We start from the raw sequence: 15,099 nt of genomic DNA, 5'->3' as shown, positions 1-15,099 counted from the left end.
GTTTAACAAAATTTATAGGAATGAACATCAATATTTATGACACAAATAAGTATAATATAAAAAATATATTTTGTGATAAATGTAATAATATTTGGCATCACATTAGTATTTTTTCTAAATTTGGTCAAAATTAAACTGGTTTAACTTAGAACTAGCTTAGAACATGAGTTATTAAATTATTGCAACTCCAAGAAACTATGTTATATCCTTCCTAATTTTTAGGATTATAGATTTGATAAAAAAAATATCATGCAACTGACTCTTTATATCCTTCCTAATTGTTAGGAATATAGATTTTTTGTGAAAAATACTCTTTAATTCGATATCTAAATATAGATGTCATCTATTTCGGATTTGTCGCCAGCCAAAAATGGAGAACGAAAATGACTCTCTAGAATACGTACGTACAAAATATAGAAAAGCTCTTGAAGAGTGGAAGATGTAGAAAAACAATTTTTACTCAAATGACTCTCTAAATGATAATTTAGAGAGTAAGTTTTAGAAATACTCTCTCCAAGATGTTCTTACGACGAGAGTAAGCACGTGACACCATCAGAGACGTCCAAAGGATGCAGCTTGAGATAGCACGTGTCCGGCAGCGCAAGGCTAGACCGGATTGGCAGCCAGAAAACCGAAGACATTGCAGTCAAAGATGACCAATCCGACAGGCGAGTTGGAGCAAGAGAAGGGTAGACAATTGTCTTGCGAGTTGCGACGCTAGTAGCCTCGACCTGCCAATTCGTCAATCGATTCCACTCTCGAGCGAACGAGAACGACGACGAACCGGGTGCTGTGCTCTAGGGTCTAGAAGGTCGAGCTGTTTCCGTCGCTCCCTCCCTCCCCACCTTCTCCAAGACCTGGCGTGTCCGTACGCCCATGTCGCTTCTTACCGACCGAGATCCGAGTCCGAGACGATGTCGCCTTCCCCCGGCCGCAGAGTTCTGCTAGACGCTGCGGGCATTTTCAACCGGTGGTTGGGAGTTTGGACGATCGATCGATCGCGGTGACAATACAGACGAATCGATCGGGTGATCAGCGAAGTGGAACGAACCGCAGCGAATTACTCTAGCTACTTTCTTGAACCCTCGCTCGCTCACGCTAATGGGATGTGATGTGATTGCTGACTTGTTGGTCGGAGAAGGAACTCCGGCTAGTAATCGGAAGCTTTCGGTGGCGTGTGCTGTGTCTGTGTGAAGCTGAAGCTGAAGCCGGCCTGTGCTGTGAGTATGTGGCCGAGCGACCCGTCACTGTGTCTGTGTGACGATGCTGCTGCACAGTGCACACGCCGCCGGGAACGGAGCAGATAAAGGATTCTGGAACCCGAGGGCGGCACGAGAAAGCTGCCCGGCGCGCGGCGCAGCGTCGGTGACGCCTCGTTTTCGCTGGGTTAATTGCAGGCGCGCGAAGGTTCGGCTCGGACGCGGACCTGCCGCCTGCGTCGTGGACTCGTTCTGGTCGCCGAGTTCTCCTCCCGCCCGCGAGCTGCTGACTCGTCGACGGCCGGCGAGGTCGAGAACGTTGGAGACGGTCGCCTGGCCCGTCGCTTTGAGCGCGTCCGCGCGTCACGGACGACACGGAGTGCCGTATTACGTGATAAGTTATAAGCTGGCCCGTGGCGTGGTCAGCCGTACAGGATACGGCGCCGACGCGCCGTGCACAGCTGCGGTTGGATGCACACACGGTTGTACGTGGTACGAGCCAAACCGGCCGTGATCTCGTTTCACAGTTAATTCGAGGCTTCTTAGCGCGGCATTTTGCACGACACCGGTACTCGAACGCTCTTATTGTTATGTTTCTACGGTACGTACTAGAATACGGATCCAGACTAACATTACCCAAGCGTGCATCCATGATCCATCCCACACGGGTGGAGTGGAGTTTGTGTGCACGCGCTGCCGCCATCGGGACACGAAAATCTAGCGCGGCTGCCCGTACTCGTCTGCAGTTGCAGAGACATCATGCGGGCCTGAGCACGGTTTACTGAAACGAAAACAGCTCGTTTAACGCAAAACATCTCTTTCTTTCCCACGCACGCACACCTTTTCACGTGATCCACGCATATTTATATTAAATTAAACACCGAGCTCTCGAGGAATCGAATTTTCCAATCGCGTTGCAGAAAAAGAGCCAGTCGCAGGCAGGCAGGGTATCTTCTCTACCCTATCTAGCGCTGCTGCGTACTGGAACCAGAGAAGATGCACTATGTGTTAGGGCACCCGCAATACTTAAAGCTAACTTTTTCAATAATGTTAATTTTTAGCACATAGTTTTTAATATGAACAGCATCATATGACACTCTCACATAACCTTACAATGTGTGCAGAAGCTTAGCTTGATAAAAGCTAGTTTCTCTCTCTCTTCTATCAATTTATAAAAAAAATACTTAAAGCTAGCTTAAGAGTCAATTGATGGAGCTGCTCTTACATCCGGTTCTTTTGCCTAAACATTGACAAATTTTGCCCTAGCTTAGTAACTTTTAATAACCGACACGGCCGTATATATAGTTCAAAATGCTTAATATACATCCACCTCGAGAGCAAAAAAAAAAGGTCTTTCAAGAATCGAATCCCATTATTTGGTGTGAGAGAAAAATAATGTTCGTTGACTGAAAAAGTACGACTTATAAGCCAAACAAGCCCAAAACATAATGAAAATTGTTAACCAACGGACGCAGCTGAATAGCTGGCCACCAAGTTTTGCACACCAATAGGCACGCCACTATACTGTTTCTACTTGACTCTGTCCACTACTAGCTGTTTGCGTGCTTAGTACATCTTTTCTTATATCTCTGAAACTATCTTTTTCCCTCGGAACACTTGTGCCGATCTAACTACTCCCTCCGTATAAGTTTTGACTTTTTAAATACATCTATTTTATTATGCATCCGGATATAATAGTACAATAAATGAAATAAAAAAGTCAAAGCGACTAATAATTTGAAATAAAGGAGGACCTACGTATTACATACATCATGCAGCATGTATCAATGTCAAAATAATATCAGTTGATACAGTAGGAGCTAAGCGGCATAGTTCCGCAGCATATGCCCTCAAAATAAGAAGACATCATGCGGGCCTGAGCACGGTTTGTACTGAAACGAAACCAGCTCGTTTACCGCAAACCATCTCTTTCTTTCTCACGCACGCACACCTTTTCACGTGATCCAGCCATATTTAACACCGTCCTCGAGCTCTCGAGGAATCGAATTTTCCAATCGCGCTGCAGAGTGCAGAGAAAGAGAGCCAGTCGCAGAGAAGATACTCCGGGTCTACCACCAGGACCTAACCACGCTGACAGCCTCGCCACAGAAGCAACCTACCCGTGTGTAACGAAAAGTGACAGAGCTCGCCTCTGGCCTCTGGCATCTCCGTCCATTCCTATCTGCCCGCGAGAAGAGATCACGAGAGAGCAATGCCCGAGGCAGCGGCAAGGGGAGGGCGATGAGGTGCGCCAGGCACCTGTACGAGGGCGGCGTGGGCGTCTGCGCGCCGTGCCTCCGCGACCGCCTGCTCGCGCTCGCCGCCGCGCAGAACGCGGCGTCCTCGCTGCCCCCGCCCCTACCCCCACCGGAGCTCGAGCCGGAGCCGGTGTTCCCGAGGTCGGTGTCGTCGCCGTACGTGTGCCGCCGCCGCAAGTCCGACGCGTCGTCGGCGCCGCGGGGGCGCCCGCCGGGCAGCCTGCTCTTCTTCCGGACGCCGCAGGTCGGCCCCGCGTACGGCGCCGGGTCAGGAGCAGCAGCCGGGTTCGAGGATGGCGACATCGGGTTGTTCCGGAGGCGGCGCAGCAGGTTCTCCGTGCTCGCCGCGCTCTTCGGCCACAGTCCGGACGACGACAGACGCGGCGACAAGGAGCGGAGGTACAGGTCCTCCAACTGGCTCGCGGGGATCGTGCCGCGCGCCGCCCGCCGGAGGAGGAAGGACAGGGAGACCGCTCTGCCGCCGCCGTCCCCGCTGCGGCGCTCGTGCCGCGGGGTCAGCGACCGGGGGCTCTCGCCGGTGAGGTACTACGCCGACGGGGACGGCGAGGAGAGCACCTCACCGGCGGAGTCGCCGTGGCTGCCTTCGCCGTCGCCGATGCGGAAAACCCCGTGCCGTCGCCGCCTGGGACTGGGACTGGGAGCGCCCGGGGCCGGCGTCTCGGGGTTCTCGGTGTGCATCAGCCCGCTCGCGCGGCCCAGCCTGGGGAGGCACCTCCGCGGCGGCCACCCGCCCGACGCGGTCGTCTCCGGCGATCTTCGCCCGTCGCCACTGCATCCGCTCACGTCCAGCGCCTCGCTCCACCACTGCCGCTCCTGGAAGCTCGCCGACGGCGGCCGCTTCCGGTGAACTCATCGACGTCTCCCTGTCACTGTGACCCTGTAAACTTCCTTCTCCTACATGCTCAGTCCATTTTTCACCCAAAACTTACACGACCATTATTACTTCGTGGGTTTTATCCCTTTTCCCCTTTTTATTTTACCTTGACGTGAAGGCTAGGGAAACAAGGAATTTGTGCCTCGCAAGCTGTTCCACTGACATGTGGGCACCGACATTTCTAACGGTGCCGTTTGTCAGCGGAACATGTTGCAACGCTGTAAAAAGGAACAAGCTCCCCGTGCTCGTTGTTGTCAAAAAAAAAAAAAAAAAACTCCCCGTGCTCAGTGTTCATGTGCAGCTTATTGCGCCTTTCCTCTGAATTCGTGCTCGAATTGTTTTTGCGTTCTGAGATTCTCCGGTCAAGAAGCATTAAGCCCTTGTTTAGTTGGAATTTGGATTTTGGGTTATCGTAGCACGTTCGTTTTTATTTGGTAAATATTGTTTAAATATGGACTAATTAGGCTTAAAATGTTCGTCTCGCAATTTTCCATCAAACTGTGTAATTAGTTTTTCTTTTCGTCTACATTTAATGCTCCATGCACGGGCCGCAAATATTCGATGTGACAAATACTGTAGCAATTTTTTTAGAAGTTAGAGTACAACTAAACAAGGGCTACGTGGTGTCTGGTTAGATGGTACAGAGGTCATGTGGGTGGAATTAAATGCTGGAATTATTAATGGGAGGGAGATCTCAGCTCTCGGCAGTCGGCAGTGTGGGGAGTGTGATGACTGTAGAGCAGTACTGCAGTAATGAACTGCTACTTTCGTCTTAAAAATAAATACAATTTTCATTTTTTAGAATAAAACAATTTTAAACTTGACCAAATTAAAAAATACTAACATTTATTTCTCGAATAATTATTATTAGATTAAGTATTGGGCATATTTTCATAATACAAATATTTTGAGTCTAATTTTGTATACTCCTTGCATCTCAAATTATAAGTCATTTTAATTTTATGAGAGTCAACATCTAAAACGGCCGAATTCATATAATAAAATAATAATGTTTGTTGATACCAAATAAGTATCATTAGACTCTTCATTAATCTATATAATTCTCTCTATAATTTTGGTCAAACTTGAAGTGTTTTGACTCTCTAAAAACGTTGGAACGACTTACAATTTGAGAATTTAGGACAGAAAGAGCATAAACTTAGTTAAAGTTAATCAAGATGTTCGACTACACTTAAAACAAGCCGCAGCCAGCTGCTTAAATAGTAATTTGTGAGAGGAGTCGAAGAAGCAGCTTAACTCAAGCAATCTAAATCTAGAACTGTATTTTTTTGGAGGGGCCGAGAGTACTTGCGCAATTTCATAATTACTTTTCAAAATTCGTAATGGAACCGTCATGGTGTGAGCGTGCACAAATAAAAGTAATCAGTTACTAGTAGTTCAGTACTAAGCTTCAACGAGATTAATTGTTTTTCTTTTGGAAAAAATAGTAAGCCCCATGGTACAGTCAGTAGTAAAAATGTTCTTTAACCCGAGCTTGATGAAGTCTCTGAAATCCAACCGATTATCCCGTTTGGGCCTGGTTTAGATTGAGGTTAGGAATTAGTATTTGGTACTGTAGTATTTTCGTTTGTATTTGATAATTATTATCCAATCATGGTCTAACTAGGCTTAAAAGATTCGTCTCATAATTTACAATCAAACTGTGTAATTAGTTATTTTTTTATCTGTATTTAATACTCCATGCATGTATCTAAAGATTTAATGTGATGGAGAGAGAGTGAAAAAACTTGCAATCTAATCAAGGCCTTGGTCAGAGAGACACGGACACTTTTTTTTTTTTTTTTTTTGACGAGAGAGACACGGACACTTGACCATGCGCCGCAAGGAAGCAAACGGAGTTGGTGATGCTCCCCCTCCCCGTGGCTTGTTGGTAAACACCACATGCTGGTGGACCAGAGCAAATGCTTCCAACTCCGTCACTAGGCAAGGCTAGGCCAGATCCGGAATTCCGTCATCATTCCGAATTCCGATCGTGGCTCTGGCTCCCAGTGCAAACCCACAGCTCACTCGTACGGAAAAATCGTCGCGTTGCTTCCCCAGCCACTACAGATACACCAGTCTTTGATGAATATACTGTATAAATCCAGTACTCGTTCAAGTACTTGGCCTAGCTGCCTACGCCGCTACAGTCGACTCGCTCCATGCTAGCAACAGTGCTGAAGTTGAAAGTCAACCATGAATCTGGTGCCATCCTTGGCTGGCTGACGACTGCAATGAATGAACCCGAGACAAAGCTCGCAATAATGGACGTGTGCTGAGCTTGAAACCACCACCATTCTTCACTCTTGAGCAGAGCAGTTGAGCTCAGCTCTGTGCCGGCCTGAGCCTCCGACGACAGTTGAAATAATTCCTCAACAGGAGGTGGTTGCGCGCTCGCTTCGCTTCGCCCCGCCCCGGAACGTAAAGGCGCAATCATGGCAGGTGCCCGCGCCTTCGCCGCGGTCGGGAAATAAAGCTCGACGCCTTTACGGTTTAAAGCTAGTGCGGTGGTGGTGGCGGCGGCCGGTGGGCTTGCAAAGTTGTGCCTGCGATCCGGTGAATCGCGAAGAGCTGTGAGAGAGTGCTGGGTTGCACTATCTGTTTTCCCTTGTCCGGCATCCTACTAGCGCTTTTTGGTGGTTATATATTTTGATGATGAAGGAAATATTACTTCCTTGCTGGGTTCGCTGTTCGTATGTGCTCCACAGGCGCACATGTGCTTGTCCTGCTCGAGTATGATTGGCGTAGGGGGGGATGCCCATGGATTTATTAGGCCAACAAAACGCCGACCATTGTATAATTGGGTCGGTTAAATGGATTGAAAATGATCGCAAATTCTGGCTTCAGAGTTCAGACTCTGCCACTTGTTCGATGCGGGGCCTGACTGACAAGGAACGGAGCCGAGACGCTCCGACGCAATAGCCTGTTCGTGCATGTAGGCACGTGCGAAGTTTTGGTTTTGAAATATATACGTCTCGCTGAAATTTGGCTTATGAAAATACTGTTCGCTCGCTAAAAAAATACTGCTGAAGTAGTGCTGCGGAACCGTGCGAAGATTTCCAAAGAGTTTCTGACGGAATGTAATTGTCAGCTGCGCTGGCAATATACATCTCGTTAGGTGCACTTGCACGCGCCCGTGCCATATGTACGATGAAGCACTTCGTATACGTGAAGACGTCTTTCGTAGCTGCGGATATATAGGAGGAGTGAACACGCCGCGACCGAAGCCGTTGCTTCTGCGTGTCCGCCTCAGCTGTCGTTTCTGTTGGACTAAGATAAAGTCTGCTTCATCAGTAGGAACTACTCGGTAGGAACGAGGTGGTATGCCATCACTTGGCCTTGTTTAGATCAGCTCCAAATTCCAAGTTTTTTCACTCTCTCTTCATTACATCAATTTTTAGACGTATACATGGAGCATTAAATATAGGTAAAAAAATAATTAATTACACAGTTTGGTTGTAAATCACGAGATAAATCTTTTGAGCCTAGTTAGTCCATGATCGGACAAAGTTTATCAAATACAAAAGAAACGTGCTACAGTGTCCAGATTGCAAAAATTTGCAATCTAAACAAGGCCTTGCATTGCAGGCATTCATTTTGACTGCTTTTGTCCTTCCTTTGTGTTTGGTACTTTCGTTTAACACAATTAACATAGGTCCTAGCTTCGTTTTGTAATCTTCACGTAAACATGACCATCTGATTTGCTCTTACCGGAGTTGGCCCCATGGGCCATGGATTCGCTTGTTCGTTTGCAGCTTTGCTCCTTACAGGAAGTAGGAACTTAGCGTAGTGTTTTTTTTTTTCCTTTCTTTCTTTGGAGTGGAACTTGGCGTAGTTGATGCAACTTTTTGCTTGCCTGAACGGCTGGATCGGAGGGAGAAGGCCGTAGTAGAGGATGGGCCTCGGAGGCTTAGCCAGGCCCATTTGGAAATCCAGCTAACGAGTTAGGCCAGATACGAAGGCTTGATATCTCTACGTTTAAAAAAGCCCAGAGGAATAGTTAATACAGACTCTTCAGAGTACCACCGATCTTTGTTACAGTGTGGCTCAGCTTGGATCGGTACGGTGAACCTCGAGTGACTGGAGCCTATAGTGGAGATCCCAGATCCCACACAACGGCAACGGAGCAGCGAGTTGCAATGCGGTGGTTGAGGAACAAGAGCTTTTTTTTTTCCGAGGAAAGAAAAATTATATTAGATAATAGCTGGGTACATCAATACGTTACAAGCACTCCGGATTACACAAATATTCAGAAACTGCGGAAGTGTCAGAAGTAGAACCCTTTCTTCCCCTCACCCAGCCACTGCCAAGAGAGGAGGCAAATCCATAGCCAGAGAGGTAAAAGAATCCGCCGAGGCGGAGAATGAAGATGCGTGGTCCGACAAAGTAGATTAGTTGCCTTGGAATGATGTACGTGTAGTTAGTAGTGTCTTTCGTCGCTGTCCTCCAGTATTGTAATCTTTCCGTTGTATTTCGTCCGTAGTTGTTGAGGTCGTCCGATCGTAGGGAAGGTGAACGATATGTCGAGAATGGGAGAGTGAGTGCATATATGTTGTACCAGCATAAGGACGTTCGGAACGTGCATTTTATTTATTTCTTTGTGTTTATTACGTCCATCTACCCTTAAGTCTCGTTAGACGTGCTTAGGGTTTCAAGGGCGATGTTAAGTGGGTTACAAGAGAAGTTACCATTCAGATGCCAGCAGACCAGCCGTGATTGGATAACATATGACACTGTATCGACTAATTGTGGATGTCCCAGCAGAACACTTGAATCTTTTTAAATTAAAACCGTTATTGGATTTGAATTCATTGTCCCTTGTTGCGAAAGGAACCCTCGTTGTCTGAATCTTCCCTTGCAATACTCATTTATTTTTGTGGTCTATGACCCCACTGTTTTTCACTCCGTGTAAGTTGGTAAAGTGGCATGGTTAATAGCTTATGGTGCCGCGATGAAACCGAGGGCTCCTGTGGAATAGCTACCACAGGGTGACGCTGCTTGGCACGCGCTGGTATCGAGGTTGTTGACCAGTACCGTTGTCAGGTTACACCACTGTACCACTCTTGTTATAAATTATTCTCCTTGGAAAATGTTCTGGTGTTCGAACGGGAAATCCACAACGGGTTGATGAAATAGTGTTATCTCAAGGTAAACAAGAGAATGTGATTTTTGAGGAAGCACGTATGTCGTGATCTCAGTTCACACGAAAGATTGGCGCTTATTGTTGTCAAAGCAGTGAAAGAAAAAGAAGTGCAGCACGGAAGAGTTAGTCTCGGATAGTAGGGAGCGATTGAAAAAGTTTGAGTGGACGTCATGTCCCAAGCCTTATGTCTAGCTCGACCACGCTACGCACGCCGGTCACTATTGTCGCGTGCCCTACGGGCGTTGTCTGTGTCAGACCCATTAGCACCTCGTTCTCGCATGGCCGTGACATCGTGCCGCACTAGCCGTCCTCGTGTACTGTGCGCTTCCCCTCCTATCGGCTCTCGATTCCACGCCCTCATCCCCGTACCGGACCCCCTCCCTCCTTTTTCTTCTTTTGGGGACACGGTCGCCCACACGCCTGAAAGGTACTTGTGTGGTTTTGGTAATTGAGTGACAACCTAGGTGGACTAATTGTGTTTATGTGAGATACATAGGTGATTAGTCCACATGTACATATGTGTGAGCAACATATGCCATGAAGGTGAAAATGGCTTGAAGATGTTGCAAAGCTCACACATGTGATGATGAAGGAGCTCATTGCACATGAGACATGACATTAAGTCATGTGATCAAGGTGGAGAAGATCAAGACAAGATTTGGCTTGATGGACCGGTTGCAAGCGTGAAGGGCAAGTCGGAGGCTTTGGAGCGATGGACCGCGTGGCGGTGAAGCTTGAGCAAGACTTGGCGCCGATGGACGAAGGCAACGGTGAAAAGCAAGTGATGTCAAGATCAATAAACCAATATGATCACGTGATGATATGAAGTGGATCATATCATTATTGATCATGTTGGTGCATGTGTTGCATCAACATTGGAGGAGATAGAATGGAATGCTCAAGGCAAAGGTATAACCTAGGGCATTTCATTTCACAGGTCATAGGTGTGTAGAGAAGTTTATGACCGGGTTTAGGATAGATGGCCGTACTATCAAGAGGGGCAAACTTGTTTGCATATCGGTCATCTAGTGGCACTCGAGTGATCTAACTTTGCATCGTCACTAGGATTGAGTGGCGTGGCAAGTTGAGTGGCTAATCCTTTGAAAAATGATTGTGAAAATGCTAACACACATACACATGGTGGTGTATACTTGGTGGTGTTGGCACATTTACAAAGGAGATGAAGTTAGAGTTGATGTGGATCAACTCGGCGATGGAATGAAGGTGAGAAGGGTTCAGAACTCTACCGGTGGAGTGTCCACCCGTAGAGTGCGGACAGTCCGATGGTGCCACTGGTGCCCTGTTCCGAAAAGATAGAGTCTCACAAAATGGACCGGACACTGGTCACGTAGTGACCGGACGTTGGGTTCCAGCGGTAGTGGCAGTCAGTGGGCAGGCGTCGGTCTTCGATCGGACACTGGCGCTAGAAGTGACCGGATGCTGATAGGGTGCGTTCGGTCAAGGTGACGTGTGATGACATAGGTAGAGCAGTGTTGCTGGAGGTGACCGGATGCTGGTGCTACGTCCGATCACGACCGACCAGACGCGTCCGATCATGTCTGGTACCTTACTAGAAACGACCGAACGTTGGGGTTGCTGCGTCCAGTCAGTTGAAGCTGCTGTGTTCGATCGATAGATGACCGTTGAGATCGGGCGAACAGTATTTGAAGAAAGGGACATGTGGCGTGCATCGCACAACCGGACGCTGAGGTCCAGCGTCTGGTCGATTGGACCACAGCGTCCGGTCGTCCCGAGTTTTGCCCAATGAAGGGGTAACGACTCTATTTGTTCGGGGGTTGTAAATAGAAGCCATGGTCGGCCTTGGACCGAGAGCTGAGCACACTAGAGCCTTGGTGGCTTGTGTAGTAGTGCTTGGGAGCCCTCCATCTCACATATACTTGATAGTGATCATTCGATTGTGTGAGAGAGCAATTCTAGTACAATTGCATCGTGAGGTTGCATCGAGTGGCACTAGGTGATCGAGTTACAAGCCAGTGGTGCTTGTTACTCTTGGAGGTTGCCACCTCCTAGATAGCTTGGTGGTGGTCTCTGTTGAAGCCCGCAAGAAGCTTGTGCGGTGCTCCGGAGAAGAGCTTTGTGAGGGGCATTGTGCTCGCCCCGCGGGAGCTACGAAGAGCAACTCTAGTTGAGCGTGTCATTGAGCTACCCTCACTTTCGGGATAGGTTCTTGCGGTGCCTGACGTGTGGGCTTGGCGGGTGATGCCAATTAGCCGTCGAACCACCAAGTGAGCGGTCGACACAACAGGGATGTAGCGTGTTGGCAAACACGTGAACCTCAGGAGAAAAATCATCGTGTCAACCTTATTCTTCCCGTTGGCTTACATCCTCGTTACACAAGCTTATAATTACTTTCATATACATTGATCTTATGTAGTTGCTCTTGTAACTAGTTAGCTTGTGTAGCTTACTAGTTACCTTCTTGCTTGTGTAGCATAGAAGTAGCTCCCTTGTGTGGCTAATTAGCTTTGTATAACCTTGTTAGTCACTTTGCTTAGTTTGTGTAGCTAAGTATTTGCGCTTTCTAATTTAGCATTGGTTGCCTTGTTATTGATCATTGCTAGTGAGCTTAGTTGGCTTTGTGCTTTTGCTTACTAGCATGTGTAGGAGCTCTCTTGTTGCTTAAAGTACTAGCGGCATAGGTTTGTGTGACCTTGCTCCTAGAATTGGTTAGGTGAACTCTAGCTAGCCCAACACCTTTGTTGCTTATTTAGTATCTTTGAAAGGTGCTAGAGAACATAGATAGAGGGGTGTAGTCTTGGCTAGACCGATAGTTCTAATTCCGCACTTGTTTCGGTTAGCCGACACGATTAATTTTAGAAAGGACTATTCACCCCCCTCTAATCCACCATCTTGACCCTACAACGCCTTCCCCGCCGAGTGAATCCCCTCCCCTCTATCTTATCCTCCCTCCGCTCGAGTTTGCATAGGGAGCGCACCGTGGCCGACTTTATCCCCACAACGTGAACCGGCAGTGTATCCCATCCATGCCGTCTCCACTTCCGGTGCACTATGCCCCACCTCCATTCGCCACTATAAGATGCCCTTGGCCTTTGCTCTCCTTCTTCATCCCCATTCCCCTCGAATCCGAAGCAGAGCTATGAGATCCAGTCATCGTTCGTGGAACTAAGTTCACCAGTCAGAGGTGATTAGGTATTCTGAGAAGAAGAAGAAGGGATCTGGTTTTGTCAAAGAAGTTCAATTCCACCTTTGGTTAGTTGGTCTTAGGGTTCATAATGTTTGACTTCTCAGTCTCTTGTTTCTGGATCTATTGGGCATACGCCATATTTTGGATAATCATTTTCTTGTTGTTTCTCCATTGTCCTCGTCTGTTTTGACTTCTAGATTAAGCCTTGGTTGTATTAGGTTGCTCTTAACCATGTATCTCTAAATCCCTATATGGTTTAATGTTCGACGTCGTGTAATCCTCCGTGTAATTTTAGATCTACGAAGTGTAATCGCAATTTTCCCTTTCTGATTCTCGTTTCGAATCTCGGGACAAGATTCTTTTAAGGGGGGTAGAATTATAACATCCTCGGTGTTACACCATAAATTATTTACTAAAACATGTCATGAGCATCATGTTTATGTGTTAATGCTTGTGATAAAGTGTGTAGATCAATTTCTGTAACACAAGACGATCAACAAAAATGCGAAACGAAAGTTGGTTCAATAGTCATATTATATCACTTAGGGTTTAAAACTAATTTTTATTGAACAAAAATTATATAGAACATGTATGTGACACCTTAATAAAGTTTGAAATGTGAGATTTGTAGATGACAATAAAATACTTGGTGTTGAGAGATAATGTTGTTAAGTACTATATTCAATAGCTTAAAAGTGCAACTAGAAATAGAAATCCATTTAACACATAAAATTTCATGAGCTTTTGGAAGGTTAGGCATTGTGATGTTTAGCAATTTTTGTAGAGAAATTGGGTTAAGGAGTAGGGTAGTATTATGGTTTGTTTTAGTAGCCAAATATACCCTCTAAGGTATAGCAAAAGTGGTTTGGGGATTGGATCAACGGTTTAGACGTTTTGAACGCTTTAAAATCTCTGCATAACACGAACTCGGGCCATCTTCTCATGTTGGGTGCGGTCACCAAGCCATCCAGCTCCCGCGTCACGGCATCGGTGCGCTGGGCGCGCGCGCGCGTGCACGTGGCCATGCTGGCCGATTGTTGCTGCCGCAGCCTGGCCGCGGTGGGCACGCCGTTAGCCGCCAACCGCGAGCCGCCGTGCCCACCGCTCACTTGTGCTTGGCTGTCCTGCCGCCGCGCCCGCCGTTCACTTGCGCCTGGCTGTCTTGCCACCGTACCACGCTGCTGCGCTGCCGTGGCTCGGCCGACGTGGCAACAGCCCCACTATTTATTTCACCTACCGTGATGATGACCCCAATCATAGTGGCGACGGACGCCTCCCAGCTCTGCTCTGCCGCTAGCCACCACCAGTGACCCCACTCGGTCTTGCCACTTCATGCCGTGTGCTTCGTGACAACCCTCCCCGTCTCATCAACTGTACCACGTGCTCGCTTTGCCACCAACCAGAGCTACCCACCTTAACTGCTCGGTTCGCTCATAGACCACACCGCCGCCTCACCGTGCGCGGAGCTGCCATCATTTCTCCCTCTTCCCATTGCCAAGTTATAGCTTCGCAGCAAAATCCCTCGCTCTTGTGGATAACTTAGAAGGTTGGCTAAGCGCCTTGTTTCTCTCTGGTCCGTCGGTGCACTGTGGGCCGCCAATTTGGTGTTTTACCACCGCCGGTCATGAGCGCCGACGTGAACTGTGGTTTGGGGGTAAGTCCATAACCCGGAGGTAAGGGTTCGATTGGTGGTGTTTCTAGGCTCACCTTGACCTCCTCTATCCGATGCTTGTGTTGATTTAGCCAGGAAACCCATCGGCGACGTGGTGACGTGCCGATGCCGCCACGGAACGTCACCGCATGGGCTCATGTGGCCGGGCCACCTCGACCCTCCCCTGCTTCAACCATCTCCATAGCACGCACCACGGTGAGCCTTTGACCCTTCTCCACCATCACGACCCATCCAATAGGGTGTAGACTTGCCGGAGCACTCACGTCGCCACACGGATCCTTCGTCGACGTGGATAGGTGGGATTAGTACACCGTTGAACGTGCCACCGCCTTCTACTTTTGCGCGTAGGTCCGGAGGTCCATGTTGGTCTAGTAGACGCGTCATTGTGGGCCTCAGTAGGCCAGCATGGTCGGGCGGTGCCAGCCATGGCCGGCTGACATGCACGGGCATGTCTGAGACCCAACCGTGGTGAATACAAGGTATTCCGGGGTGCTTTGTGCAAAACTCGAGACTAGTGGAACAGTGCCGCATTATATCGTTTGATTTTCTAAGAGTACGAGCCCTCTTTTGCAAAACACCAAGCGCGCGTGGGTGCCCCAGGCTTAGGCCGCACTGGGCCATCGCGACTCGCGCGCGGCCACGCCCCGCGCGGGCCGCGTTGGACTGCTGGGCCAAAGTGGTTGTCGCCGGCCCATTTCGAATTCTAAAACACTTTCTAAATTAGTTTCTAAGGCAAACTTGCGAATTTAATATAAAATTTTGTAGG

General features: G+C 48.1%; 1 protein-coding gene across 1 annotated transcript; it reads left to right on the top strand.

The window, feature by feature from the left end:
• The first annotated feature begins 3,174 nt into the window (after window positions 1-3,174).
• On the top strand, window positions 3,175-4,650 carry LOC136532117 (uncharacterized). The gene has a single exon (XM_066524729.1). It carries the CDS (start codon window positions 3,441-3,443, stop codon window positions 4,323-4,325), a length of 885 nt encoding a protein of 294 aa, XP_066380826.1. The 5' UTR covers window positions 3,175-3,440; the 3' UTR covers window positions 4,326-4,650.
• Window positions 4,651-15,099: the final 10,449 nt, after the last annotated feature.

This window comes from Miscanthus floridulus, unplaced genomic scaffold (genome assembly GCF_019320115.1).
Source record: "Miscanthus floridulus cultivar M001 unplaced genomic scaffold, ASM1932011v1 fs_527_1, whole genome shotgun sequence".
In the NCBI taxonomy this organism is placed as follows: Eukaryota; Viridiplantae; Streptophyta; class Magnoliopsida; order Poales; family Poaceae; genus Miscanthus; species Miscanthus floridulus.
This window is presented reverse-complemented; position numbering and strand designations above follow the sequence as displayed.

What these genes read in the sequence shown, in the direction of transcription:
- LOC136532117 (XM_066524729.1), top strand. Translation starts at nt 3,441, where the DNA reads ATGAGGTGCGCCAGGCACCTGTACGAGGGCGGCGTGGGCGTCTGCGCG.